The sequence below is a fragment of the Mastomys coucha genome, unplaced genomic scaffold, assembly GCF_008632895.1.
Source record: "Mastomys coucha isolate ucsf_1 unplaced genomic scaffold, UCSF_Mcou_1 pScaffold15, whole genome shotgun sequence".
Classification (NCBI taxonomy): Eukaryota; Metazoa; Chordata; class Mammalia; order Rodentia; family Muridae; genus Mastomys; species Mastomys coucha.
Window position 1 is genome coordinate 8,671,348 of NW_022196897.1, and position 27,498 is coordinate 8,698,845.

The 27,498-nt window shown below is 40.5% G+C and overlaps 1 protein-coding gene across 8 annotated transcripts in view; it reads right to left on the reverse strand.

Moving 5' to 3' along the window:
• Positions 1 to 27,498, reverse strand: part of Arhgap21 (Rho GTPase activating protein 21) — a 136,088-nt gene that overhangs the window by 17,104 nt on the left and 91,486 nt on the right. For 5 of the 8 annotated variants that reach the window (XM_031369147.1, XM_031369145.1, XM_031369148.1 and 2 more), the window contains exons 5-13: positions 26,770 to 26,862; positions 25,443 to 25,521; positions 22,639 to 22,693; positions 18,789 to 18,818; positions 15,620 to 17,510; positions 6,645 to 6,803; positions 6,426 to 6,528; positions 2,647 to 2,683; positions 371 to 496 (exon numbers count right to left, since the gene is read on the reverse strand). In XM_031369147.1, coding sequence (XP_031225007.1) covers positions 371 to 496; positions 2,647 to 2,683; positions 6,426 to 6,528; positions 6,645 to 6,803; positions 15,620 to 17,510; positions 18,789 to 18,818; positions 22,639 to 22,693; positions 25,443 to 25,521; positions 26,770 to 26,862 — 2,573 coding nt within the window. The remainder of the gene's footprint in view (positions 1 to 370; positions 497 to 2,646; positions 2,684 to 6,425; positions 6,529 to 6,644; positions 6,804 to 15,619; positions 17,511 to 18,788; positions 18,819 to 22,638; positions 22,694 to 25,442; positions 25,522 to 26,769; positions 26,863 to 27,498) is intronic. The other 3 variants (XM_031369151.1, XM_031369149.1, XM_031369152.1) reach the window with 2 other exon arrangements.

Below are 27,498 nucleotides of genomic sequence, written 5' to 3' on the forward strand. Positions count from 1 at the left end.
TTATAATTTAGTTTTTATAAAATAAAATGAATGAAAAATTTAAAAGGAAATTGAAAAGAACTAGGCTAAATATTCCGAGATGACTAAAAAGGACAACTCTTTAGTGACCTAAAAGGCTCCATGATAGCCAATTCTGGTAAATAAGAGACACAGGACTCCTTCCTACATACCCCGTTTTTCGGTTCACACTGGCACACTGTAATGCGGTACTCCATGTGTAGCTGGCATGCAAGACAAAATCACCCCACTGATCAGATAGATTGTCCTGTTATGAATGCGCCTTGTACCCTGGAGCCTTGCAATCTCACATGTATTAGCTTTGCTTATCAGGCCTGAATTGGGATGTCACATGAGCTGGAAGGTGCACTACCTTGCCCTTATCAGTGACCAGTGGCCGGAACTGGAGCCACCCTTCTTTGGCTGCATCACTGAAGACCTCGGAGGAAGAATCCTTTCTGGATCCAGAGTCTTCTGACAACTTCTGACTGTCTGTGATCTACAGAAAGGGCCAAAAAACCAGGAAAATGTCAGCTTTTCTCTCCATAAATATTTATACATGGAAATGATACTGGGAAAATGTCCTATTTAATGTTCCAAGTAAACCACTGTGGAAAGTTCTGGGTTTAGAAGTCATACCAGAAACACTTTTTATCCCCCCCACCTTTTTTTAGGTGAATTGGCTTCTATTTGTTTTTCAAAAGCCACCTATAGAGTAGTCGGACTTCCCTGATGATCTCATGGACTCACATTTTGGCAGAAAAAGAGAATGGGAGATGGGGGTGGTGGGGACAAGAAGGCAGGTATAGTGGTGCACCTTTGTAACCTCAGCACCCAATGGGCCGCAGTGGTAGGAAGGAGCTCAAGGTGTATAAATAATGAATGTGTGCCTCATTTACCATCTGGGGCAAGTTAGGGCTGCAGACTGAGTTCAAAGACAGTCCACCCAACACAGTGAGATCTTGCTTTAAGACAAAATGAAACAAAATCTCGGTGATCCATTTGTGATCTGTGCTTCTGGAGGAGGAGCACGGTGAGACCAAACACATCATAGCAGTGCCTGTTCACATGGAAGGAGCCAGCCTAAGAGGTCAGGTGAAAAGTTCAAGGGAGACCACATGGCTGCTGAACACATATTTATCAGTTTAGTAATTTACAGCTAACGGGAATGCAAGGGCTAAGAACCTTAAGGTAGTTCTCTTTGTCTGTGGTAGGAAGGAGAAGAGAAACCTGAGAGTGAGGAATTCAACACCCTTACATGGAGAATGGTTTCTTAAGAGACAAGCATGAACTTGTGAGTGAATGGATAGAATGGGGCAATCACTGGAAGAGGAAAAAAAATGGAACACTCAGGCAATGGCCTACAGACAGAGCAGACTAGCCCGATACTGCAGAGAGTGAAACAACAACAACAAAAAATAGAACAAAGTTGTATGGTTTGGCTTGAGCAAATGGGAGAACCAATGAGATAAAGCAACCTAAGGTAACTAAGCGAGCCTAGGGCGGCTTAGTAAACATCCGGGTGATGACGTCAGGTAGAGAGCAGATCACATGGGCTGCTGTTCTGGGAGGAAGCAAAGGCTAGCAGCATAGGCTCTATGAGAACTCCAAAGTAATATGAGGAAATCCGTGTACAGAAACAGGTTGAAATTAGCTTTGGGCATTCCAAAATGTTAACGATGCAGAAGACCCAGCAAAGGAGATTCAGTTGTACTCTTAGATGCTGATTATGAAGTAGAGGTAGGGTATAGAGGTACTTCAACATGGGGACAGGAAATGTGTAATTATTCTTGAAAGGTTGCAGTATGCTAACATCCGCAGTAGCCATCAACTGTGGGACTGAACGTCACAGGCAGCCTTGGCACAGTCATCATCCTCATGTGTGTGGACTGAGGGGAAGAGGCCAAGTACATGGTTTTCAAGATTCACTATAAAAAGGACAAATGGGAGTGGTAGAGAAAAATGTAGATTCCAAAAGGTTTCTGTTTAACACAGGTAGATCATGGACGGTGAATTGAGCATGGGAAAACCGACTGCAGAGGAGGCTGGGGCTAGAGAGAACAAATGATAATGCCTATCACGGAAACCTGCGTGCTGGGAAAGCGAGTGCAGAGGCATGCCACACAAGTCTGCTGCTTGCTGGCTCTCGGCAGGGTCATGTTCCTAGTACAAAGACTTTATGGTAATAGCAAGAAAGGAAGGACCTATGGGTACAGTGCAGCCATGGTCATTTCCCACGGTGGTAAATAGGGACATTCCTGTCTAGCCATTTGGAATGTTTCAGTGAAATACAGGTGTGAAGGAGACAGTAAAGATGTGGCTATAAGCACAGGTGGAGGAAGGTACAAGCGAATGCTTGTGGGAAAACACAGAGATATGGCAAGGCAAGCTGATTTGGGCCCTGAGTTGGTAATGAGAAAAATCAGCCCAATGCTATTACAGGCATTCCATACTTGATAAAAATGTTTAGATATTAAAAATATAAATATTTTTTAAGTGTAGTGGATGCAGACTAAAAAGTTACACCATTAAAAAACAAAAATATATCCAAAAGAGAAAATACATATTTTTTTGAAGGGCTAAAACAAACTAAGTTTAAAAAAAAACATTTATCATCTACTAGATAGCTTTAAAATATTAAATACTAACCTTGATTCCCTTCAGGCTAGACACGTGCGTAAAGGATCTGTTGGAAAAGTATATAAATATGAATAATAAACATAAACTCTTGATATAAGAATTGACTACAACTAAATTTTCATTAATGAGCTGACATTCCATCCTTACCATGTGATCGATGTATTATTGTTCTGTGTACGTGAGAATGCTAAGGTATAACTGTACACTTTCCATTCAATGATAGCGGCTTTTTTAGCTGACCTGGCAAATTAAAGCAGTTTCTGCCTTTTTTGCTTTAAGTGTGCTGCTCTCAAAACCTTTTTATCAGAGGCAAAGCTACTCAGGCTAACTGCGGGTCTCTTTACCCACAGCGCAGACTGCCCTACCCAGCTGGGAGAGACTCCGAGATGCAGGCAAGGTTCAGGAGATGCAGTAGTCAGAGAGCAGCTGGGTGGTGCTGGCCACACGGGTACACACTGCTAAGCACGGGAGGAACCTGGAATGTGAGCCACACTTGCTCCTTTAAGGGAAAGAGTGTAGAGCCTGTTCTCTGCCTAGAAGGAAGAAGTGGATGTGCTCTCTAGCCTAGTGACCCGTGTACCAGCTGTGTAGTTAGACTTTCTGGCAGTAGACCTTCCAGACCCATCTTATAAACCTGTTTTTCTCAGTCCATCTATAGAACTTATCTTTTTAAAAATTTATCATATGTAAGTACACTGTTGCTGTCTTTAGACACACCAGAAGAGGGCATCAGATCTCATTATGGATGGTTGTGAGCCACCATGTGGTTTCTGGGATTTGAACTCAGGACCTTTGGAAGAGCACCACTGTGCCATCTCTCCAGCCCCTAGAACTTACCTTTATGGAAAGTGTCATATGTACTTCACAAAGGGTTTTGATGGAGTCATGTCCAATTTTTATTTAGCTTACTTTGTCTCTCCAAGAAACTTATATCTGATTTGTTGTTCATTCGAGACTGAGTTATCACCAGAAAAGTTTTCATCAAATTGTGCTGTGCCTAAAATAATTATGCCTAAACTACTCAGAATTAGACTCCATAAGTTTGAACCACCACTGGCTGCTGAGTCATGTTGAAGCAGACTGTGTTCTTGCCTGGGGCTCATCTCTCTGCAGGCCTGTTAAGGCCAAAGACCCCCACCCGTAAGCACACCTAGCCATCCATACTCTTGAGTACTTTAAGATGGGAGAAACACATGCTGTCAATCAGAAGACAGGTTGTATTAATTCTTCAAAATTAAACTTTTAAGATGTGACTAGATATATCATTGTTCTCTCAAAGACCGTCTCAGACAAAAGAAGGAAGTCAGAAGGAAGTACACAAGCCTCACTCTGACAATTACCAGGAGACAGGCTAGAAAGCAAGGGCTGGACCCCTGCACACAGCCTGTCTCACAGAGCATGTCCACCTCTGGGAATAAATACTCTAACATTAACCCAATCTTTGTGTACCTGCAGTGGCTAGCTTTCAATAAAAATAAAGTGGTAATAAAGACACTCAAAAGAAAAAGGAACTCAGTTTCAGGATATGGAAGATCATAAAACCAGAGACAGAAATAATCTGGATACTGGGATTATCAAAGAATCTATGCAAAATATGCTAACTACTCTCAAGAAAAGGTAAAAACCCACATTTATAAAAGCAGCTCAAAGCAATACCGAGGACACCATTAGTGGCATAATTCAAATAACATCCCAGGCCACTGTCCTGTGAGAGATCAAAGCCAACTTCCCCATTCACACAGAAACTCAGCAGCCAGCAGCAGTGAGGGAGAGTGGGGAGGAGCACTGCAGGCATGTGCACTGCAGGCATGTGCACTGCAGGCATGTGCACTGCAGGCATGTGCACTGCAGGCATGTGGGGAGACACTTTCCTCGTGGGTACGAAGCTGGTCATGCCATGGTAAGGAACTCTGCCCACGCTCATGCAAACTTCCCTAATTAATCTCAGTGGGACACACATACACAGACTTGCAGTGGGGTCTAGAGATGGAGTTTAGCAGGTGGCAGAGGGGGCAAGAGAAGGCAATGGGGAGTTAATATAGTCTGAAACACTGTATATACACTAAATATTTTTAAACGAGGAAACATACAGTGCCGCAGTCTTTGAAGGAAGCTGTGCACAGCCTAAGTAGGGAGGAGCCCGGAGTGCAGCAGTTACTGACACATTTTCGTGAGGGGAGAAAAGAGCTCAAACAGGCCACATTTCCAACCTGGTATCATTAGGAAAATTCCTACTGAGCTGGAACACTGTGCCCTGGCCATATCTCACAGGAACCGCTCTTATGCGACCAGTCCTAGAAGAACTAATTTAGTTAGAATATAAATAACAGTGTGATAAAAATGTAAGAAGACACTCAGCAAAGGTGACAAGTAAGAAAGATGGGGTGCTCCTGGGTAAAAGGTTCACTGTTCTAAAAGCGGTCAGCATTTCCTATACTAACCTATAAATTAGACAGTCGATAAAAATACCCACACAAAAAGAAAAAAAATAACATTTTAAAAATAACAAATCATAAAATTTTTGAAAGAATACATCATAATGATGAGTAACAGCATTGCCTCATTGTAAAAACATTATAAAACCACTATAAGTAGAAACTGATGCAAATTAACAAAAATAAATCCACTGAACAGAATATAACTTCTAAATAGAACAAATTACATATAATTCAGCACAGGTAAAGCTAATACATAAGTGGGAAATGATGGCGTCAGGTGCTCTGGAGTAGCAAACATGGTAAAAACTACAGTTAGCACTTCACCTCATTCATTAAAATGCCTCAATTACACAGGAATCAAAGTTGTAAGTAAAAAAGACATAAATTTCAAAGTAAACATGTAGAATTATTATTTTGAAATAAAGTCTTTTGCAATGTTATTCAAATCTCTAAAGCCATGAAAATATTTTCCAAATTTAACTGAATACAAATATTTTAAACATTAAATTAAAAATTAAAGAAAATCAAATGAAAAATATTAAGAAAAGGATTGTAACCTATGCCAGCAAAGCGTTACTCATCTTTACATAGAACTCTCAAAGGCAGCCTGAGCAGCAGCTGATGACAGACCCGAGACCCCGCACTAAACTACCAACTTCATCAGCTCTAAAACAAACGCACAGGTCAGTACATCAAAGCTAGGAAGAACATACTCTAACACAGTCTGTAAGGAAGAAGGGGCCACTGGCCATATATCCATATTAAAATAAAAATTCACCTTTTGAAATGCACTGATCCAATTGTCCATTATATGCATACATATACTAGGTAAGAATAGTCATGAAGTAGTGTTTATGAGGGCACAGTTCCAAATATCTACTAATCTAAATGCCAACTAGAGAATATAGAATATAGTTAAATATATAGTATAATTACTCAGTGAGATATTAAGCAAGTATGGAAAACAGTGTGGCAAGGAATATCTGAATGAAAGGATCTCCTGACTCATGTGTATACCAAGCTACCAATCTGTTTATAGAAATAATTAGAATACATCCATTTATAAGCACATTTGGATGTATGTGAGTCTTATGTTTAAATAGTTCTAAACAGCTACAAGTCTAGGGTAGGAGAAGCATCTTATATTTATAATATATAAAATAGCATACTATTATATAAAAATAAAAATATTATTTCTAAGTCCAACTGAATGTTACTTTGATACTATTTGATTTGCATTTCTAATGTCAAAGTTAGAAAATAAGACGACCTTATATTCAGGGCTTATAAGCCAAACTCATGATGAATACCATTCATATAAAACATCTAAAATAATAATCTGAGACTTACAATTTTGCATCTTCTCTATAATCATCCAGTCCTTCATCATAGGATTTTGATCTTTCTGTCTTTGAGTTGTGCTGGCCATCCAGGCTGGGAGGTCCAACAGACTCTGCAATTAAATCCAGCATTCACACTTTTCAAGTGGTTTTGCAGATTCTTTTACTGGGAAAAGATCCGTCTGGCATGCACTGTGAGGTATGGTGTGCAGATCCATTTTACACGTACCTTGGTCGTGGGAGAGCTGACGTCGAATCAGAGGAGCAGAGGTTGTGAGGCTGGGGGGAATGGTTGCGATGGAGGGGACCTGGGAGGTAGAGGCAGAGATGACAGCAGATGCAGGAATATGTGCGATCTCGTGGTCGATGCTAGGACTGGTCGGCTCATCTGGAAGAAAGGAAAACAATTACTGGAACCTGAAAAACTTCAGGGTCCACTGTTGTTACTAGAAGAGCCAAATAAAGGTTTAACAGCTATCAAAACACCAGCCAGTGACACACAGTGACACAGTGACACACCAGCCAGTGACACAGCTGTGTGTTAAAATTCACCTCACACTACTGAAGTTACGCTAGTAACTCTGAAAATAAGAAAAATGAGTAATTTCTCCTAATTAGTAAGTAAAAACAAGCAGGGCAAAGTGCAGGAATTCAGAACCCAAATGAACTAAAGAAAATAATCAGACATTACACAAAAAAATTACCTTTCAAGTCTCTTGGTTCCTGTGTCCCATGTCATTGTGTGTTCCTCCATCCCGGCCCTCACCCCACTCCCTTTTAATTTTTGTAGGAAGATAATGAAGCCCAATCACTAGCAGCCAGAAGTTGCATGCTACCAGGACATTCTACTGTATTTGGATTTTTGTGTAAATCACAAAAAAGTCCCTTCTTCCCCAAACAGGTGTCAGTCATAACTTTTCCCATTAGCGTTGTGCAGGTGGACTTGTAGAAACAGGAAACTCTGTGCTGTGAGTTTTCACCATATCCAAGTCTCTCATCATCTGTCAGACAAATGTGTATGTATGCATGACAGCTAACATTACTAGTGCTTATTATGTGCTAGCACATGTAAGTGGTTTACATATCCTACTTCCTGCAATATAAAACCCTCAAGCTTGTGACTCTGCAGAATAACTCAACAGTGTCATCTAAAGTGAGCCTGACACTGAGCTCTGCTCAGCACCTGCCTTCCCATTAGTGAGCAATAGCTTCATGCTAAACTCCTACTTGTGTAAAAACATCAACCATTTAAATGCTAATATTTTAGGATAAGAGAATCTAATTTAATAAAAGGCTAGCACTATAAAGCATTAGACGTCCCATCATGATATCCTTTACCAATAAATTATAATTATATAAAACTGAATCTTGACTATTTGGTTCAGAAGGTCAAAAACAAATTGTAACAATTTCTTATCATTTTAATTATCAGTATTCTAGCAAAAAAACCCTAATGCCTGAGAAATTGTAACATATCTGTTTTATGATTAAAAGCAATAAAAACTGATGATCATGGTTTTGCAGTTTTTTTAAAAGAGAAGCTGTTTAATATTTTAGCCAAATAAGTGATTCTGAAAACATCTCTGAGCTTTTACTAAACACGTATGACAGTATCATATATCAAACACTAAGAATCCAATGACTGTTCAGAAGCAAGGAGACTTGCTTGAAGAATCTTAATTCAATGAAATAAAAATTTAATATTACAGCTGGGCAGTGGTGGCGCACATCTTTAATCCTAGCATTTGGGAGGCAGAGGCAGGCGGATTTCTGAGTTCAAGGCCAGCCTGGTCTACAGAGTGAGATCCAGGATAGCCAGGGCTACACAGAGAGAAACCCTGTCTCGAAAAACAAACAAAAAACAAAAAACAAACAAAAATTTAATTTTACAAGAACTAGTACTACTTAAAACTATAATTAGGATTAGAATTTTCAAGTTCTTAAAATGTACTTAATTTTTTACAAATGATGTATACATTAGAGTAAGTTTTAAAAATCTAGGGGCTGGCGAGATGATGGCTCAGTGGTTAAGAGCACTGGCAACTGGTCCATGGGAGCAAGGTTCGATTCGCAGTACCCACATGGCACTTTACAACCATATGTCCCAGGGAATCCTCAGGCACCAGGCACACATGTGCTACACAGACATACATACAGGCAAAACACTTTTGCACATAAATAATTTAAAATATTAATTGTTGTTGAGGCTGTGAATGAGGCTTACATGCTGGCATGGGTGCCACAACGTGTGTGCAGGTCAGAGGACAACTTTATACAGCAAGTTCTGTCATCCACCTTGATATGTTTGGAAAGGAATGTGAAACACATGGAATATAAATCACCGGAATTTCAAGTGTGCATTTTCAAAAGGGAGGAAGAGAGATAATTATCTGTTTCAGTGGGAGAAACACTATCATGATCATTTCAGTATTGTTTGCATTTTTTATAATATACATCTCTAACCAGTATGTTGAAAAACAGGCTATAGTTTTTAAAAACATAACTGCTTTACCTCAAATTTAGATTACTCTGATCAATAGAAAGGCCATTTCCAAGTGTCTCCGACAGTATCTATATAACACTTCCTCCTACTACTGTAGGACAGACACTGTCAGCAGACTAAGGGGCTTTCTCTATGAGAGAACCAACAGTAGGACATAAAGCAAGCGTTGAAGAACAGGACTGTGGAATCTGACCGCATGGGATAAAAACCAGAAGTCTGCAGAAACAGAACCACAGAACAGCCAGGAACCTGTGGCTGGATGATGAATGGGTCACCAAAGAAAGAAGGGGAAAATTTCCCAGGGTCAAATCAATGTGATAGCACAATAATAGTAATATGCAAATGATAGTAATATGCAAAATCCTACGGGGTACAAGGAAAGCAGTCCTAAGAGATCCAATTACAGCCCATGTTCCCACACTGAGAGGCCAGAGAGCTGGAGGTAGCACTCCAGCGAGAGAGAACACACACTGCGCTTACACAGGAGCCAAGTTTGGCTCCCAGCACCCACATCAGACACCTCCAGCTCCGAGGGCCCCTGACACCCTCTCCTGGCCTCTGGCAGAAATAATTAAGATGAGGGCAGAAATTAAATAGAAAGAAAAAACTACAAAGAACCAATGATACAAGTGAGAAACCCTTAGTTACACTAAACAAAAACAAGACCCAATTATGAGATAGCAAGAGAGCCATTACAGCTGGGTAAAAAAGGTAACTTTTTTTGTTTGCAGATGGCATGATCATTGTGATGATTAATATCACTGTCAACCTGATCAGACTTGGAATCACCATGGAAACACACTCTCTGGGTGTGTATATGAGAGTATTCCCAGAAAGGTGTAACTAAATTCAGGCAGAATTTACAAACGATGGAGAGGTGTGCAGACAGAATACGGACACTCTTGAGTACCACCTTCCATCTCTCTTTGCTTCCCTGCTGCAGACATTGTGACCAGCTGTCTCACCTCCTTGTCATGAAGACTCCTTCAAAAAGCTTTAGGACATAGGTTGGGATGGAGCCCAGCTGGTAGTGTCTGCCTACCATGTATGAAGGCCAAGGTTGGATCCCAGATCTTCATAAAGCAGGTGTGGTGGTACACAAGTACATTCTCAGCACCAGGAGGTAAATGCCAGAGGATAAAGCCAAGGTCATTCTCAGCTATAGAGTCCTAGCTCAGCCTGGGCTCCTGGGTCCCTATCTTGGAAATAAAATTCAACAGCAATAAAAACAACAAACTGTTATTACAAATAAATAAATCTGGTCAAATTTCAGGACACAAAACAACTACTACCATACAAAACTTGGAAGCATTTCTATACACTCATCAACAGCTCTTGGGATCAACAGCTCTCGGGCTATTTGAAAATGTAATGAAAATAATCCCATTTACAATTAATTACGAAAAAGAGAATCTTGAAAAATGAGACTCGCCCACTTACAGCCACAAGAGCAGCAGGAAGACTGTGCAGTGTGGGCTGGGTGGCTTCTTCAAGACGCAGACACTGGGGAAACATATCAATACCCAGAAGAAATCAGACCCTTGCTATCTACAACATCCACTTCAAAAGCATCACCGTCTTACACGTATATCTTGCATGTACAAAACTACCATAAAAGAAAGAAACAAGCAAAGCTCCATGGTGTGTGTTTGGATAAGGATTTGGGTTTTTAAATAAGGTACCAAAGAGCAGGCAATACATGAAAAACAAATGGGGTTATATCAAAATTAGTAGACAATAATCAAAGTAAAGAGAATACATAAAATGAGAGAAAACAAACTATACACCTGACAAGGGCTCAAAATATCTGGAACATTTAAGGAAATCAATAGCCACCATCACCAAACAAATAAACTGATTTTAGAATGAGCAAAAGATCTGAATAGGCAACCACATTTCTAAGGTGCACACACTTCCAGAGGCCTCTGAGCAAACACCAGCAGGAAACATAAACCACACCTGCACTGGGCTACACCTCACTGCAGCCATTACCCAGAAGACTCAGGTAACAATGTTGGCAAGGATGTGGAAGGCAATCCTCACACACTGAGAGTGGCAACATGCAGAACAGTACAAAGATTCTTCACAGAATCAAAAACAGAACTCGCACGTGATCCAGCAATCCCACTCCTGGATACATACCCCAGGGAAGTGACCTCAGCATGTTGAAGAGGCTCCTGAATTCCCAGGTATACCACAGTATAATTCACAAGAGCTAACAGGGAATCAACAGAAGTGTCCATGGTTGAGATCAAGACACAAATATAATGTGGAACACACACACACACCCCAGAATACCATGCAATGATATTAAAAACAACCATTATTTGCAGCATGAGTGAAAATGAGGGTGTGTTTTGCTAAGTGAAATAAGTCAGGAGCAGAAGGTCAAAGGCTGTGATTTATCTCACACAGTTATCAGAGACTAGACAAGAGGCAGAGGGATAAAGAGAGACTGGCCAAAAGGCACAAAGTTTGGAATACACAGGAGGAATAAATTCTGGAATTTTACAGCACCACTGGGAGAGGATTAACAATAAATTGTGTTCTCAAAATACTTAAGAGGTTTGAATGCACACGTCATAAAGAAATAACAGACGTGAGGAGACGGAAAGGCTCACTGAACAATGTATATGATCAAATATCACCTTGTGGGGCTGGAGAGATGGCTCAGTGGTTAAGAGCACTGACTGCTCTTCCAGAGGTCCTGAGTTCAATTCCCAACAACCCATGGTGGCTCACAACCATCTGCAATGGGGTCTAAAGAGAGCTACAGTGTACTCATATAAATAAAATAAATAAATCTTTTTAAAAAAAATCAAAAAGAGGGAGGAAGGGAGAGAAAGAAAAGGGAGAAGAGGAGAGAGAAAAAAAAGAGAAACAGAACTAAACAAAACAAGAGACTGGAGCTGGAGAGATGGTTCAGTGGTCAAAGGTCCTGGAAACTGCTAGAGCAACCAGTTTCTATTCCCAGCACCCACATGGCAGGTCACAGGTATGTGTAACTAGTAGTGCCCCCTCTGGCTTCTCCAGGCACTGCACACATGTGCTGTACAGACATACATGGAGGCAAAATATCTCAACAGAGTTTTGTTTTTTTTTTTAAATAAAACGAACTTTTTCCCTACACCCTGTGCCAATGTCCCTCTCCTGTTAGTATCCAACTCCCTGTGTTAGAACATATGATGGTCTAATGTTGGGGAGAGGGGAGCCTTCTAAAATAAAGTGAGTTGTAACACAAATATTTAAAAAGCCATTCAAATGTAGCAAATATCCCTTTTAAAAAAATTTAAATCAACAGAGGTAAATAAAAAGACATAAAGCTCCATTCTTGTTTTTAACAAGAGAGGTCTGTGCTGCCTAGGCTACTCGGCTTCCATCTTATAAATGCTTAGTCAGTTTGGTTTTTCTATTTGCCTAAAGGGAATCTGAAGGTTTTGCCAAGGCAAAGGTAGACCTGTAAAGTCTATGAATATGTGCAACAGACTTGTAAAGTCTATGTATATGTGCAACAGACTTGTAAAGTCTATGTATATGTGCAACAGACTTGTAAAGTCTATGTATATGTGCAACAGACTTGTAAAGTCTATGTATATGTGCAACAGACTTGTAAAGTCTATGTATATGTGCAACAGACTTGTAAAGTCTATGTATATGTGCAACAGACTTGTAAAGTCTATGTATATGTGCAACAGACTTGTAAAGTCTATGTATATGTGCAACAGACTTTCAAACTACTGCTAAGAACTAATATTCTCGATTTAAAAATGAAATGTTGAATTCTTCTACATCACTACAGTTTAAGATCAATGTTACATGTTCAATGCATAATAAAATGTAAGGGGAATCTTCTGCCTGTAAGACATTAGTTCTGCCTAATAGGCAGCTAAATAAGAGCTCCACACTGATATTCTGGGAAGACAAGGCACTTGGTATTTGAGGGCACTAGTACCTAATGTTTTCAAGTAACAGAAATCATTATTAAGAAACTGTAAGGCTATAAATACATTGTTATTCTGCACTTCATTAGTCTGCCTATATGTAGAATTATATAGATGACTAATCTAGATCTTAGTTAATGGCTACTTTTTAATGAAATAATTGATTTTTATTTTATCTCTGCACTTCATAGGACTAAACTGATTAAACATTAACAGATAATAGCCAGCACTTAAAAAACTCTATTCCAATGTCATCTGATTGTAATATTCTCACTAAGCAGAAAGAAAATGTGATGCTATCATTATGGTAAGATCTTAGGAGCCTGTGAAATACAGCATAGGGCTTTAAATTTAAACCATACACCCCAAGCATCAGTCCAGAGTTGCCGTCTGTGGAGATAAGGTATTAAATTCCATGTACACCAGGAATGAGTCAATGGGCTTGGCAGTAAGGATTCAAACATGCATGTGGGAATAAGTCTGATTGCAGCATTCCTCACAATGTTAACAACATGAAGATAATCTATTTATGAAACTCTGTCACCATGCAGACTCCACTCCTTAAGCTGATCTGGATACTGACACCTGACAGTTCAACAGCTAAGTTTCTTGAGAAAGGAAAGAGTAAGAAATACTGCTCACTGTCAACCATTACATTAAGAGCTAAGGGGAATCTTTCACAAATTGCTAAGATGATGTCCTGTGTCACATGATGCAGGTCCCTCTTTACAATGTGCTCTGTAGAAAAAAATGCCCTTGGAGTGAGCCCAGTACTGAATCAAGCTAGCCTAGAGCCCTGACTTCCGAGTGCTTTTATGAAACAACTTTTATAAATTTCTCATTTATAAAAATGGACACACTGTTAAGTGAATCTATGAAAACTGTGTTTGTAAATTATGTCTCAGGACTGCACAATCATGACATAATTACCCACCTTCCTTCTTTTCTCGTCCCTCCCTTCATTTTTCCTGTACATCATCTCAGGGCATCATTCAGCTGCTATGTTAACATGTATCTCCTGAGTGAGTGAGTGCCTTCTGTACTTAGGCAGTGCTCTAGGCACAGGGAACAATGACGTAAGTCAGATGTAAAGTCTTGGCACTCAGTGTATTCTGCTTCATAGAGATGTGCACCTGACTGTTGCACATCTGAACATGCATATGAAGCAGCTATTTTAGACACAATAAGAAAAGCTTAAATAGGTTAGGGATATCTGCCTGGGCAGTGAAATACAGGCCAGCAGAGTGGCCTCTGGTTATCTGTACTGCCCCAAGCATGTCTGACAGACGGTGAGATAGTAAGGAGTCTGGGAAGGTAGCAAGGGGAAGCACATGAAAGACCCTAGTGGGAGCAAGATCACTGAGGAGAGCAAGAGCAGATGGGCGGGCTGGCCACAGCGGACTCCATAGCTCATGTCTATTTTCAGTGAGACAGGAGGGAAATAGGAGGTGTGAGAGTGTGTGACCACCCTGGCTGCTGTGTGAAGACAGTCCGAGGGTAAAGGAAGAGGCTAAAGACTCATAGGGAGGACGGATGATGAAGACCAAGGTGCATACCTGAAAACTTTCCAAATCCTTTCCCAGATTATCCCTGTCACAAAGTAAATGCACAAGTAAACTCTATAGAGGAAAAAGCCTAGGAAGGAGAAGATATGGCTCAAACGCAGGGCTCATTACTAATGGTCACAGCTCTTATGATGGTTTGTATATACTTGGCCTAGGGAGTGGCACTATTAGGAGGTGTGGCCTTGTTGGAGTAGCTGTGTCACTGTGGACACAGGCTTTAAGACCTTTGTCCTAGCTGCCTAGAAACCAGTCTCCTGTTTGCCTTTAAAACAAGATACAGAACTCTCAGCACCTGCAGCTCCATGTCTTCCTGAACACTGCCATGCTCCTGTCTTGATGCTAATGGACTGAACCTCTGAACCTGTAAGCCAACCCCAATTAAATGCTGTCCTTATAAGAGCTGCCTTGGTCATGGTTTGTTCACAGCAGTAACACCCTAACTAAGACAGCTCTCCTGTCTCATGCTTTCCTTTGTACAAAATGAGATTTGTTTTAAACTTCAGTGAACCACTAGAGTCTCCAGTGGTCACTCACAGGAGCATGAGTGTGGGCTACCTACAGGAGCATGAGTGACTCAAAGGCCACCCCAGTGTGCTGACAACCCAGGAGACCTGCCCAAGTCTTCCCCCAGCAACCGTTTACTACAGACAAACCAAGGGTGGGGCCTGGCTGCTACTGAATCAGGTAGATCAACAACTAGGTACAATGGCTCTGCTGACTTTCTTGACCACAGATGGTAGGAACTGATTTAACCAAGACTAACAAAAGAGGACAGACAGGGTAGCAAATAAACCCAAGAGCCCACTGGGCAAGCAGAGGGGGACAGAACCATATATTCAAATCCAGCCTGGACTACAACACCCTGTGTCAAATGCACACTAGATGCAAGCTTACTTTTAAAGGAAAATGGCTAGTAGAAATATTATTTAAGGAGGAGAAAAGAAAACTGCTCTGACTGAAGCACAATTTACACTTATATGGTGGGCTGCTGTGGCTTAGTGGGAAGGCGACTGTCTAGCATGCATGGGGGCCCTGGGGTCAATCTCCAGCACTGAAAATAGACAAGTATACAACACTTAAAATGCTTTAAATGCACACACAGTTTAAGACTTCTGTGCCTATGGAATACAAACACTCCACTTCTTCCAACACTTTCACCCAGCTGATGCTGTGCAGGGCCTCTGAATGCGCTCACCTATAAAAGGGATGGAAGCCAGGGAATCACCGGGAGGGCTGGTGCTTGAAGCCTTCCTCTCCTCCATTCTTTTTATATGGACCTCTCTGCGAGCATCGTTTGGCAGCCAGCAGGTGGTGTCTGACCCAGTCTCCTGGTCATTCACTGCCAGGATATAAGACTGATGTCTTAAAGGCTGTGGTGTCTGGCGGCCAGAATGGGGTTTCTCTCTTAGGATGACAGATTCTTTATTATCTAGCACATCTGGCTGCTGAATTTCAGCCTCCTGTAAGTTTAGATCTCCATTCCTTGGAATGGCAGGTAATTCTAAATCTGATGTCCCCAAGTTCTCACTGAGCGGAGGACTGGTCTTGGCAGAAGTTCCTGGTAAACACGAGGATACTTCGGTCTCCAGCTGGTGCTCGAAGGTGCTTTCCGGTCTGAACTGTGTCTGCTGACTTAGCAGGCTGTGTTGATGCAGATGATTGACAGGCCTTTGGTCTTTCGTGGAAGCCAGTGAGTGCTGGCTAAAGGACGGTTTTGAGACAGCTGGAGGCGGCGCTTTCAGAGAATTACTTCGGACTTTCACGAGTGGGGACCTGTCTTGTGCAATACCCCGTGGCAGTGACATCCCACTCGCGGTTGGAAAATTTCTGTTGGAATGTGGTGGTCTTAGGTCTGGTGGGATTTTTTTAAACTGTGAGACAGGTCCCACTCCTCTTCCACTTAGTCGCCTGTTATCAGAATTAACAACAGGAGCCACAGTCAAATTTGAGCCTCGGAAAGGCTTGTGCATTTCTTGCTGCCTGTGTCTTTCATGAATACCTCGTCTATCATCCTGCTCAGTGAAGCCACTCCACTTGTAAGTCTGTTTTCGCTCCCCATTGGGGTCAAGTGTCTGACTTTCAGAATTGATGGTGGCCGTGGCTTCAGTCTGTCCCTCGATGTAGTCCCATGAACGAGTTCTATGATTACTGAAGCTAACAGGTGGGGAGGTCAGTGCTCCTTGAGATGCGCTCCTTGGGCAATACTTCATCAGCACAGAATCTTCCAGTCTCTCCTGAGATACACTGCGCTGCCGGATCTGAACAGACTGGGGCACTCGGTCATGAGAGGTGCTTCGACGGCGTACCTGCAGAGTAGTGCGGGTGGGTACCACCTGGTTATAGTCTGCTGCGCTTTGAGATGCAGCTCGTAAGCTGTCCAATCTTTCCTGGATTGTCCGACAACCTATATGCAATCTCCTATTATCAATGTATTCTTTGTAAGTCTTATAGTTTTTCCAGTCTATGTGCTGATGGGAGTTTGCAGAATAGTGATTGACAGACACAGGAGGAGAATCCACGGCTTGTGATCTACTACTGGAGACTCCTTCTGAATGTCTGCTGTAGTTTCCAGATTTAAGTAGAATTCCAGAAGGTTCTAATGATCTGGAGCCTGTGGTCTGATGAATCAGATGGGCAGTGGGAACTGATGCCGATGACGTGGTTCTTGCCGCTGCTTTTGTAGAAGCCTGCTCATTTACACCATACCTTATCTCTTCAGTTCTATGTGAAGGACCTGAAGGGCTGTTTCTGTTGGCTAGCAAGTCTACCACCTTCTCAGAAGGCACAATGACAGTCTTCACACTCTCGCTGCAAACGCACACTGCTGTGTTTGACTTTGCCACATCTGTTGGTGATGGAGGCACTTGTATTTCCATTCTGTAGGCCCTGCCAGGTTGTGTCAGGACTGGTGTACTGGTTTGCTGTGTGTTCGGTAATGAGTCGGAAGGAGATATTTCCACTGGTTGAGCCGTGGCTGAAGGAGTCGATGGAAACCAGGGATAACAAACTGGTGGCGGTTCAGGTATGTTACGAGCATTGCCGCTGTAAGCTTCGTTGCCTTTCAGGTAGGCATCTTGAGAATATGCCTGTACAGAAATTACAGAAGAGTGTCACACAATAATTTTCATGTTTATTGTTCACTATTTGACTACCCTCCTTAATCCTGAATGATGCTCACTATGGCATGCATGCAAAGCACAGCACAGGGTACATTCTAAAGAATCTTTTCTTTCTCGCTCTCTTCCTTTCTATCTACATCCTAAATGCCCTGTACCCCCTTCACAGAATCATCCCCATCTCCCTTCCCTTTAGAGAAATCGAATAACCTATAGAACATGCCACACACACAAGCTGCAGTCATTAGTTTTTCCAAAAGGCTCATGAGACAAATCAGATCACCCCTAACCAATCAGACACAGCCATGCTATTTCTAAAATCTCCCCTCTTAAGCTTTAAGATTATTTTCAGCAGTCAATAGGCTAAATGGCTGTCTATTAAATCCCAGCAAAAGATTCTTAATGTTTACAAGGGAGAAAGTCAAAATGTTAAAAGTCTTACCCAAATACATTGTTATTTAAGGAAGTAACACTATAACAAATTAAACATGTACTGAAATGACTAGTCAATTAATTACAAAGAATTAAAAATAATCCATCTTTAAAAATTAAGCCCCTAAAGAGCCACACAAAATATTTTTCATATTTAAAGTCATTGAATGTGCATGCTTAAGAAATTAAATAGCACATATTAAAGCAAAAAAATATGAAAGAGGTAATCATCTTTCTGATATAAACTTTTTATTTTCTAATGTAAACATTACTTGATAAATTTATTTTGTCTTTTACTTTAGACATTTTTCTAGTACTAACAAGCATACATGCAGTTCAACTTTTAACAAAACAGTTATTTATAGAATTATCTAACAATACCTTTGAAAATTTAAGAACTGAAATTAATTAAAGAGATTTCACACAAACAGAGCTCATGGATGCCACACGGGACTGTGTCTGGCTCTGGGGCAGTTAGGTGTGGTGACTATCATCCCTGATCAAGCAGGCTAATTCATGAAGCAGCACATCCTGCCTTTGCAGCACACAGCCTGCAGAGCACAAGTGCAGCTACTGAATAATGGCAAAGGGTTAGGGAGGGAGGGAGGGAGGGAGGGAGGGAGGGAGATATTTAAGAAAATGCAGATGCAGATAAATACGCTTTAACAGTAGTTACAGAGGGTACAAACCCAGAGAGGAAGGAAATCGTCATCACACACACCCTCTGCACATTAGTACAGTTAAACAGAGTGGCTTGTTACAAATCTATGAACCATGACTTAAAAAGCAAGGAAATGGCTACTGTGCATCTCTTACCAGTGCTGTGACATCCTTTGTAAATTGTAGCTAGCAGAAAATAGGAAAACATAGTAGAAGCTGCTTACTGGTATAAAGACAGAATCATGTTGTCATATCGATGCTGAAAACAGCAAGCTACAAATACTATACTGATTTCTCTGGAAGGTACCAAAGAGAGGTAAAGGGCAGTGGAGCATAAGAATAACTTCAGAATCCAATCAAGCATCTCATTCTCAAGCTTTTATGTGGTTCTTACTGAATGTGTCTCCCACTCTTGGAAGCAGAATACGGCCAATGACACACGTTGACAGGCATTTTCTCCGGTGTGCACTGCCATCTGGTAACCCGCCACAAAGCTTCCCTTCACCGTGAGCAGCACTGCTGCCTCTTTCCCCTGAGCTCCTTCCATCTCTGCTCCAGAAGACTAAACGAATGCTCTATTCTGCACTAAAGTAATGCAACCTCCCCCTTCAGAGGACAACCACAAGCTGTCAGCTGATTGCAGACGATCTCACTGTGTGACTACTGTTTTGTTTAGATTTTTCACTCAAAACTTAAGATCTTCCAATACAATGTCCTCTATAGTGTTTTAGTAGTTTATGAAATAAGTACTGACTAGACATAAAATTATCACTTCCAGAGTAAAACTGGTCATGGTAATGACTATTACAGAACACAGTCTGGAATGCACTGAGAAATCAAAGCTAAGTCTGTAAACACACACACACACAAACACACCATATTTTTAAAGCATAAACACTGTCCACCTGAACATGAAATATGCATCTTGGATATGTACCTGGACATAAAAAGCTTAGCTTTTTCATGCTAATTATGTCCAAGTCACTGCTTTTCTGTGACAAAAAACAGTCTGGAAGAAAGCATTTTGGACTGTCTTGTAGTACTATGTGTAGTAGGTTTGTGTAACCTCCTGCCCTGCCTGAAAAGGAAGGCAGGTCCCCACAGCCTGCAGTGTCAAGGAACTGAAGCGCTTTGGCATGCCTCTACTGCACCAGAACACATGGGATTTGAAGAGAACAAACATGCTTACTCCCCAGGAAGCCCATTTCTATCCCCACTGGTTTTAATATTCTAGAAAAGCCATTCTGGAGCAATTTAAAGGTAACTCATTTGTTCAAATTTGAAACAGTATCTATAAAATGCTTTAAATTTTTATAGTCTTCAGATATAACTAAAATTTCTCAACAGAAATTCTAGATCAAATTTGGGAACAAAATGTCTCCCAAATTCCCACCTGGGGAATTTATAATATTGCTGAGGTCACTGTGATTTGACATATATTCCTCTGACAGGTTACAAGCATAGTGGAGAATAACTAAGGCTGTGGAGAGCAATCCTGACAAGCACAATATATGACAAACCAGTCCCAAGAAATACTGGGGAAGCAGTTAGGAGCAGACAATACAGTTACAAAATGTTTCTTCCCATGACATCTAGAAAATGCTTTGGACACCATTAAAAAAAAAAAAAAAAAAGAGTCAAAAGCACAAATCATTTGGATAGGATCAGAATGTGCAATTTTTTGTGGTGAATGAGCACTGTATATAAAAACATTATTTTCCATTCTGAGATGAGATTGGTAACTCTAACATGCTGATGTCTGCCACTGTATGGTGCTTTCTCTCTGTGCTTGGTTACTAGGCACCAAATCTTTCAATGAGTAATCATGGTCTGACATATGAATGCTTTAAGTATCCTCCAGGGAACCTTTAAATTATCAGTGGGCACCAATTAAATGGAACAAAATACCCCTTAAGCAAAAAGCAATTATGGGGTTTTTGTTTTTTTGTTTTTGTTTTTGTTTTGTTTTTGGTATTTCAAGACGGGGTTTCTCTGTGTAGCCTTGGCTGTCCTGGAACTCACTCTGTAGACCAGGCTGGTCTCCAACTCAGAAATCCACCTGCCTCTGCCTCCCAAGTGCTGGGATTAAAGGTGTGTGCCACCACTGCTTAGCTATATTCTTATGATATTGAATGAAGAAATTTACGTGGAATTATATGATCACTGCTATCAATATGCTTAAGAAATGCTTATTTAAGTACTCTTATTCAAAATATGTATAGGTCATTCTAATGGATACAGACAACAGAGACACTTTCCTAAAATAGAACACTGTCAAAAAACTAAGTCCAACTGTTGGATTATTAACTATTGGATGGTTAACTGTTGGATGACTGCTGGATTATTAACTGCTGGATTATTAGCTGCTGGATGGTTAACTGTTGGATGACGGCTGGATTATTAACTGCTGGATGGTTAGCTGTTGGATGGTTAACTATTGGATGGTTAACTGTTGGTTAAATGCTCTGTAGAATAAACAAACTCTTGCATATATAAGCTCACCTTTATTTTACTAACTTAATGGCGTCATCTTTGCAAAAGGCAAGCGTGGCATGCCTGTCTGTGGAGTAAACTGCAAGCTGACAAGGCAACTACTGAGTATGGGAATAGAGGGTGGCACCCATGATACAACACTTGTTTTTATATAGTTGTCTATTCTATTGATTCATTTCACAAAGCATATCCTATTATTATAGCACAGGACACTATCCCAGTGACTACAGCACTTGCTCATATGTGGAAAGCCCAGCATTGCAACAATAATAATTTTTTTTAAAAAGTAACTGCTGCTAACTTACAAAACACAAAGGAGATTTCTGGAATTTCTACTCTCATTTCCCTTAGATTTGACTGACATTTGACAAATGTGTATTTCATTTCAAATAGAATAGTATGCAGATTACAGAACATACAGTGTTTTAAAAATGGATTAAAAGAAAAAACCTGTTACAGTTTAAAACAATTTTTCCATTTATATCACATAACCATGGATGGCAGACAGATCACGGGACTCAGGTCCCAGAGATGCTGCGTTATAGGAACAGCATGACAGTAGCTGCATAAAGGCACAGCGCCAGCACGCGTACGTATGTGGTGGCAGTTTAGAGGGTGGCTTTGGTTTCAGACCAGCCTCAGTCCAAGTGTTAAGACCAATGTTCTCTGCTTTCCTAGTTTATTAGACAAACTGCTTAACTTATAGGCTTTCACACAAAACAGCACAGAAAAGACTCCCAGGACTAAACATCTAGCATACTTGAGTATCTTCAGAGTCAGGAGAACTGATTAAATTAAATTTAGCCGAGTCCACTGAGTAGATGCATATATAAATATCTTGCGTTGAGCCAAAGAGTTGGCTCAGCAGTTCAAAGCACTTGTTGCTATTGCAGAGGGCCGAAGTCCCAGTACCCACGTGGTAGCTCACAGTGACCCACAAATCTGGTTCTAGGGCATCTGACATCCTCTCCTGATCTGGCTGGACACCAGGCACGCATGCACGCACGCATGCACACACGCACACACACACACACACATGCACACACACGTACACGCGCACACACACACACACACACACACACACACATACACGTACGCACAGTGCACATAGTAGGCAAAACACTCAGACACACAAAGTAAAATCTAAAAAACAAAAATAAGTGTTGTGGGTCATGAAGCCAGAATCAAACTAACAGTCTACTGTGAAATTAGAGGTTGGGGAATTAGCTCAATGGTAGAAAACTTGCCTAGCAAGCTTAAGGCCCTAGGCTCAGCCCTCAGCTCCAGAGGAATTAGCTACAGAATTATACAACAGTTCCATGTCACTTAATTTCAAATTTGTGGACAACAGTCTGTCTCTTTTGAAAAAATACAATGTACAGAAATCCAAATTCGGTTCAGTGAACCAGGAGGTTGCATTTTTTGGAATCTTTTTAAAATGCAATTCACTTTCTTTTCAAAATTCTCTTACTATTCATGTCTACCAAACAATGTTTATTTAGAGAAAACTTACCACTTGGAGAATGTCTTCATCCTTTGGCATAACACTGAGCTCCAGTGTGGTGTCACTGAAAGTGAGCACAATATTGTCAGGGAGGCAGGGACTGAGCAAGAAACATCCTCTTAAGACCATCACTTTCCAAACCAAATCATAAGAAAGACATCACTAGTGCAGAGGTTTGGTGGCATACAAAAGAAAGGGTCTCTCATGATCCTATGACTCATTACAATGTGCCACCAATTCAGAGATAAAAACTCTCACTAAATAGTTTTAGGACAAAACTCATAAGAATATCAGAATATGGTTATTTGTCTTATAGATTAATTTAGTAATTACAAATTACAGGGTTTTAATCACACAGCCTATTAAAATTTATTAATGCAAAATAAGCAAAAATTTTCTTAGTAGCTTTACGTTTTGATTTTTTTGTCTTTGTCTTCCTTTGTTTTTTTTTGTTTTGTTTTGTTTTGTGGTTTGCTTTGTTTATTTGTTGAGACAGAATTTCTCTGTGCAGCCCTGGCTATCCTGGACTCTTTTTGTAGACTAGGCTGGCCTCAAACTCAGAGATCCACTTGCCTCTGTGCTCTCGGTGCTGGGATTAAAGGCATGTGACATCATACTTGCCTTGTTTTGATGTTTCCAAGTTCTGGGAACTAAACTGTAGCTTGCTATACCTCAGCCCCTCAATGTAACAGTTTAAGCAACTTTAAACTTCCCAACTTTGAAAATTCCACCTCTTCCTCAGAAGTGAAGAACATCAGTTCACCATGGCTTCTACTAGAATAAGTCAGTTTTCAGCTTCATTTTAGCTATTTGTTTTATGCCCACGATTTAATCTTTGCACTTTCTAGGTACAGCTTACAGCATTTTTATGCTAATACTGCAAATTTGTTAGATGTGGTGGAAAAGGTTCCCTGAGTTTGCACAGGGCAGTGGGCTACTGCAGAGCACCAGCAGGCGGCCTTTGCCAGGCCCTGGTTTGAGCTTCAGCACAAGAAAAAAGCCAGGGGCGAAAGAAAAGAAAGTCATGAGGAGCAACTGAATTTAACTTGTGACCTGGATTCATGTTTAGATATATTAAGGATAGTGGGGTTATCTCCAGCTAACGATTATCCTAATTTCCCTCAAAGATTAAGAAATAATCCCAACATAAAATGAAAAGAAAATTCCAAAAATCAAATAATGTTTAGGTTAGTAAATTCCAGGAGGATAAATCAAGGAAATCAAGTAAATCAAGGAAAGCCACAGGTGCAAAGCCATCAATGGCAGGGAGGCTGTGTTCTTCAGCAGCTATAGCTGCTGGAAAACGTACAATGTGCAGAAAGTCCTGTGCAGGGACACAGTCTTTGGCTTTCAGCTGCCTCACCACTGTGATGAAACTTTCTAAAGAAAGTATGATCATCAACAGCTTTTCTCTCATTTTAAAATTGTTTGTACTGGCTGAAAATTGAAGACTTTCATTTCTGTGTTACTCTGAAAGAGACATTGTGTGGGTTTGGGAGAAAGCGATCAGGCAGCACAATGGTGTAGTATTGACCTTGATTACTGCGGAAGAACAATGCAAACTCTCTTGCTGCGTATACAGAGGCTTTGCCTCCATCACCTGCATTACACTCAAGACTTGGCTTCTCTAGGAATTTCATTAAATATTAAAACATCAAAGAGAATATTCTGAGATCAATTAATCATGATCATGTCATTTAATTGTAAAAATATCACAATGCATTAGGACATTAGTATTAAATAATTTATATTAACAGCACAACTGCTTTAGACCTAGAGACCCCTGATAAAAACCTTAGGCAGTTGGGGAGACAGCACAGTTGGCAAAGTGCTTGCTGGATGAATTTTCAGAACCCACATAAAAATTCCAGGCGTGGTGGCATGAACTTGTAATTCAGTGTGTGTGTGGGGGGTGGGGGGCATCTGTAACCAGATTCTGTTCAATCTAACAAGACTCTATCTCAAAAGAGGTGGATGCTGCTCCTGAGGATGACTCCCACAGTTGTCCTTTGGCTGAGACACACACATACACACACAAAAAATTACCTTTTAGAAAATAAAGAACTTCAACTGAGTTATAAACAGGTGAATTAATTATGACAAACCACTCTGTAATGCAATGGTATGCATGTGAATTTAGGAAGAACCTCTTCAAACCGGGGTAGAGCTGGCTGTCACAGCCCAGCCAGATTCACTGTACTGCACAGCTCAATATTGTGACCTCTCTGACGTTAAACCTTTTTTTTAATGGTATTTAAATTTTTCTAATTGTGTGCATGAAAGTAAGACTATATTACCTTTGTGGCCCTACCAATACTCATTCTATAAATATGTATTTACCTTTAGGGCTAAAAATGCTATCATTCTGCAGATTACAGGCAAATGGATTTAAAAATAACATCTTACTGTTAAAACAAATGAAGAAATACAAACCAGTGACTTCATTCAATAAGACTCAGTAAAATATAGTAAAAATATGAATGTCAGTAAGACTTGTTTTAGAAAACCAAGTGTATATTTATTTCTATATTTAAACAAATTATATACCTATCATTTGAAATCAAAGTGGAAAACTCCTATTTTCAACTTATGAGTGCTCTCAAACCCCACAGGATTTTACATTGTGAACATTACAGTGTCATTACAACTTGCAAACCCACCCAGGAGTCAGTGGGCTAACATCTGGCAATACCGTGTACAACTTGCAGTGCTTGGGGATTCTGTGTCACCCTGTCGTAGGAGCACAGAACTGTATGAAACCTACCTGTTCTGTAGGGTTTTAGCCCGAATCAATCAGGTTTCAAGAATCTTACCTGTTCTGAATGAGAGCAATGACTTGGGAATAGGTCTTTCCTATGACACTTTCTCCATTGACTTTTATAATTCTGTCACCTTCGAAGAAGAAAGAGAGAGAGAGAGAGAAAAAGAGAGGGAGAGAGGGAAGGAGAGAGGGGGGAAGAGAGGGGGAGAGGGGGAAGAGAGAGAAAGGGGGGAGGAGGGAGAGAGAGAGAGAGAGAGAGCAAACAACACATTAGGAACTTACTCTGAGTAACTTTGAAGTAATTCCCAGGACTACTCCCTCCTCTTTACTATTCCCATGGTGCTGGCATCAATCAAACCACTTGCTGCCTGAGCTCTACCCCCAGGCCAAATAAGCCCTTATTTTTAAAAATATGCTTGCATATATTTTAAGTACCTGCTACAAAAATAAATCTTCCTTTTAATACATCCAACTTCTCATAAAGTATAGCAACACTCTTAAGAATTCTAGGCACCGATGACCTTGCACTGCAGGGTAATACCCCATGGTGAGTGCTACTTCTATCAATTAGAAGGATTCACAGAACTGTCAACGATCCTCCACTGGCCTTGTCATTCCACTACAGAAAACTACCCAACAGGCTTCAAAGGCCAACTATATACATTTCACAGGAAACCTCAGCCATTTGATGTACTGCCTGCCTGACCAGGCACTTTCAGACTTGGAGATCCAAAAAAAATCTGCATCCTGGTAAATCTTAGTAGTGGTACTCACTACTTATCTGTAGTGGAAAATACACTTTACTCAAAGTGGACTAAAGGAAGTTTTGTCAATTCCTATTTTAAATTGTTTTATGCATAAAAATGAGAAAAATATTTTGAAGTATTTGCTAATCTTTGATCTTGAGTTAATTTTATTAAAATCACAAGTCAAATTAACAGGATTATGCATCAAACAGGTATTAAATCTATCTCAGTAGAGCCCCCCAGAGATGCCTGGAAATGAAGTTCACAAGAAACCTCAGCCATTCGATGTGCTGCCTGCCTAACCAGGCACTTTCAGACTCAGGGACCCCAAAAAATCTCCATTTTACTAAAGAAGTATCTTTATCAGTTTGTTATTTCGTAATCCTTTTGTCAAAGGTCAACTTTAAGGGGTAGGGTTTTGTTTTGTTTTGTTTTGTTTTTTAGAGAGACTGAAAGTCTGTGTGTTAACTAAAGGTGTCACACTTTATCAAGTTACACTGTTCTGTCTGTTCAGTTCTATCCACTGAGTTTCCAGAAAGGTAGACTGTATCTCAGAAACAATTACAATAGATATGAAGAGATAGAGGGAGAGCACACAGCAGAGAGATTGAGGAGAGCTGAAGACTCCAGCACCTGTGCATAAGCCAGCCTCGAAGGCCGGCCCTCCTTCCTTCACTTGTTTCACAAATATGGTATCCATTGGCTCCAATCGGTTCCTTTGCTTTCCTAGGAAAGAAAAAAAGCTCAAGTCATAGCTTTACTTTATACTATCTTATTAAAACCCCCACACATAAAATGACATTTAATTAAAATGAGAGCAGAGATTTTTCATGAAGTAGTAAAAACATCCTGAATCTGGATGCTAACATGAAACTTTGGGATTTTAAAATTAACTAAGCATTTGCTTGCTTCTTCCATAACAAAATGGCAACTGCACTTATTGATTCCATTTACTCAGCATAGTCTGTATTTTAATGACTACACTATATGACAGACATCCCTTATAGCTCCCAGTTCCCACAGCTAATACATGTAATGAGCACTAGAGCACAAGAAGATTGAAGTCTTGGATGGATTAGCTAACAAATGCTAAAGCATACACAGCAACACCAGACATCAACTTTCTAATATTGAATTGCACTAAATATTGAAGTAATTTCTTTCTTCTAAAAGCTGATGGGAAGAAAGACATAAATAAATGACAAGGCAGTATAAAGACTGGTTAGAGGAGTATGAAAAGCCATGGTGACAGTGAGAATGCAATCAATCTGGATACAGTCAGTATTGCACAAGCTGTAGTCTATAGATCCACGTGGAATGGAGACTCACGGTACTTATGAAAAACGAGTGTTCTAGAGTCAA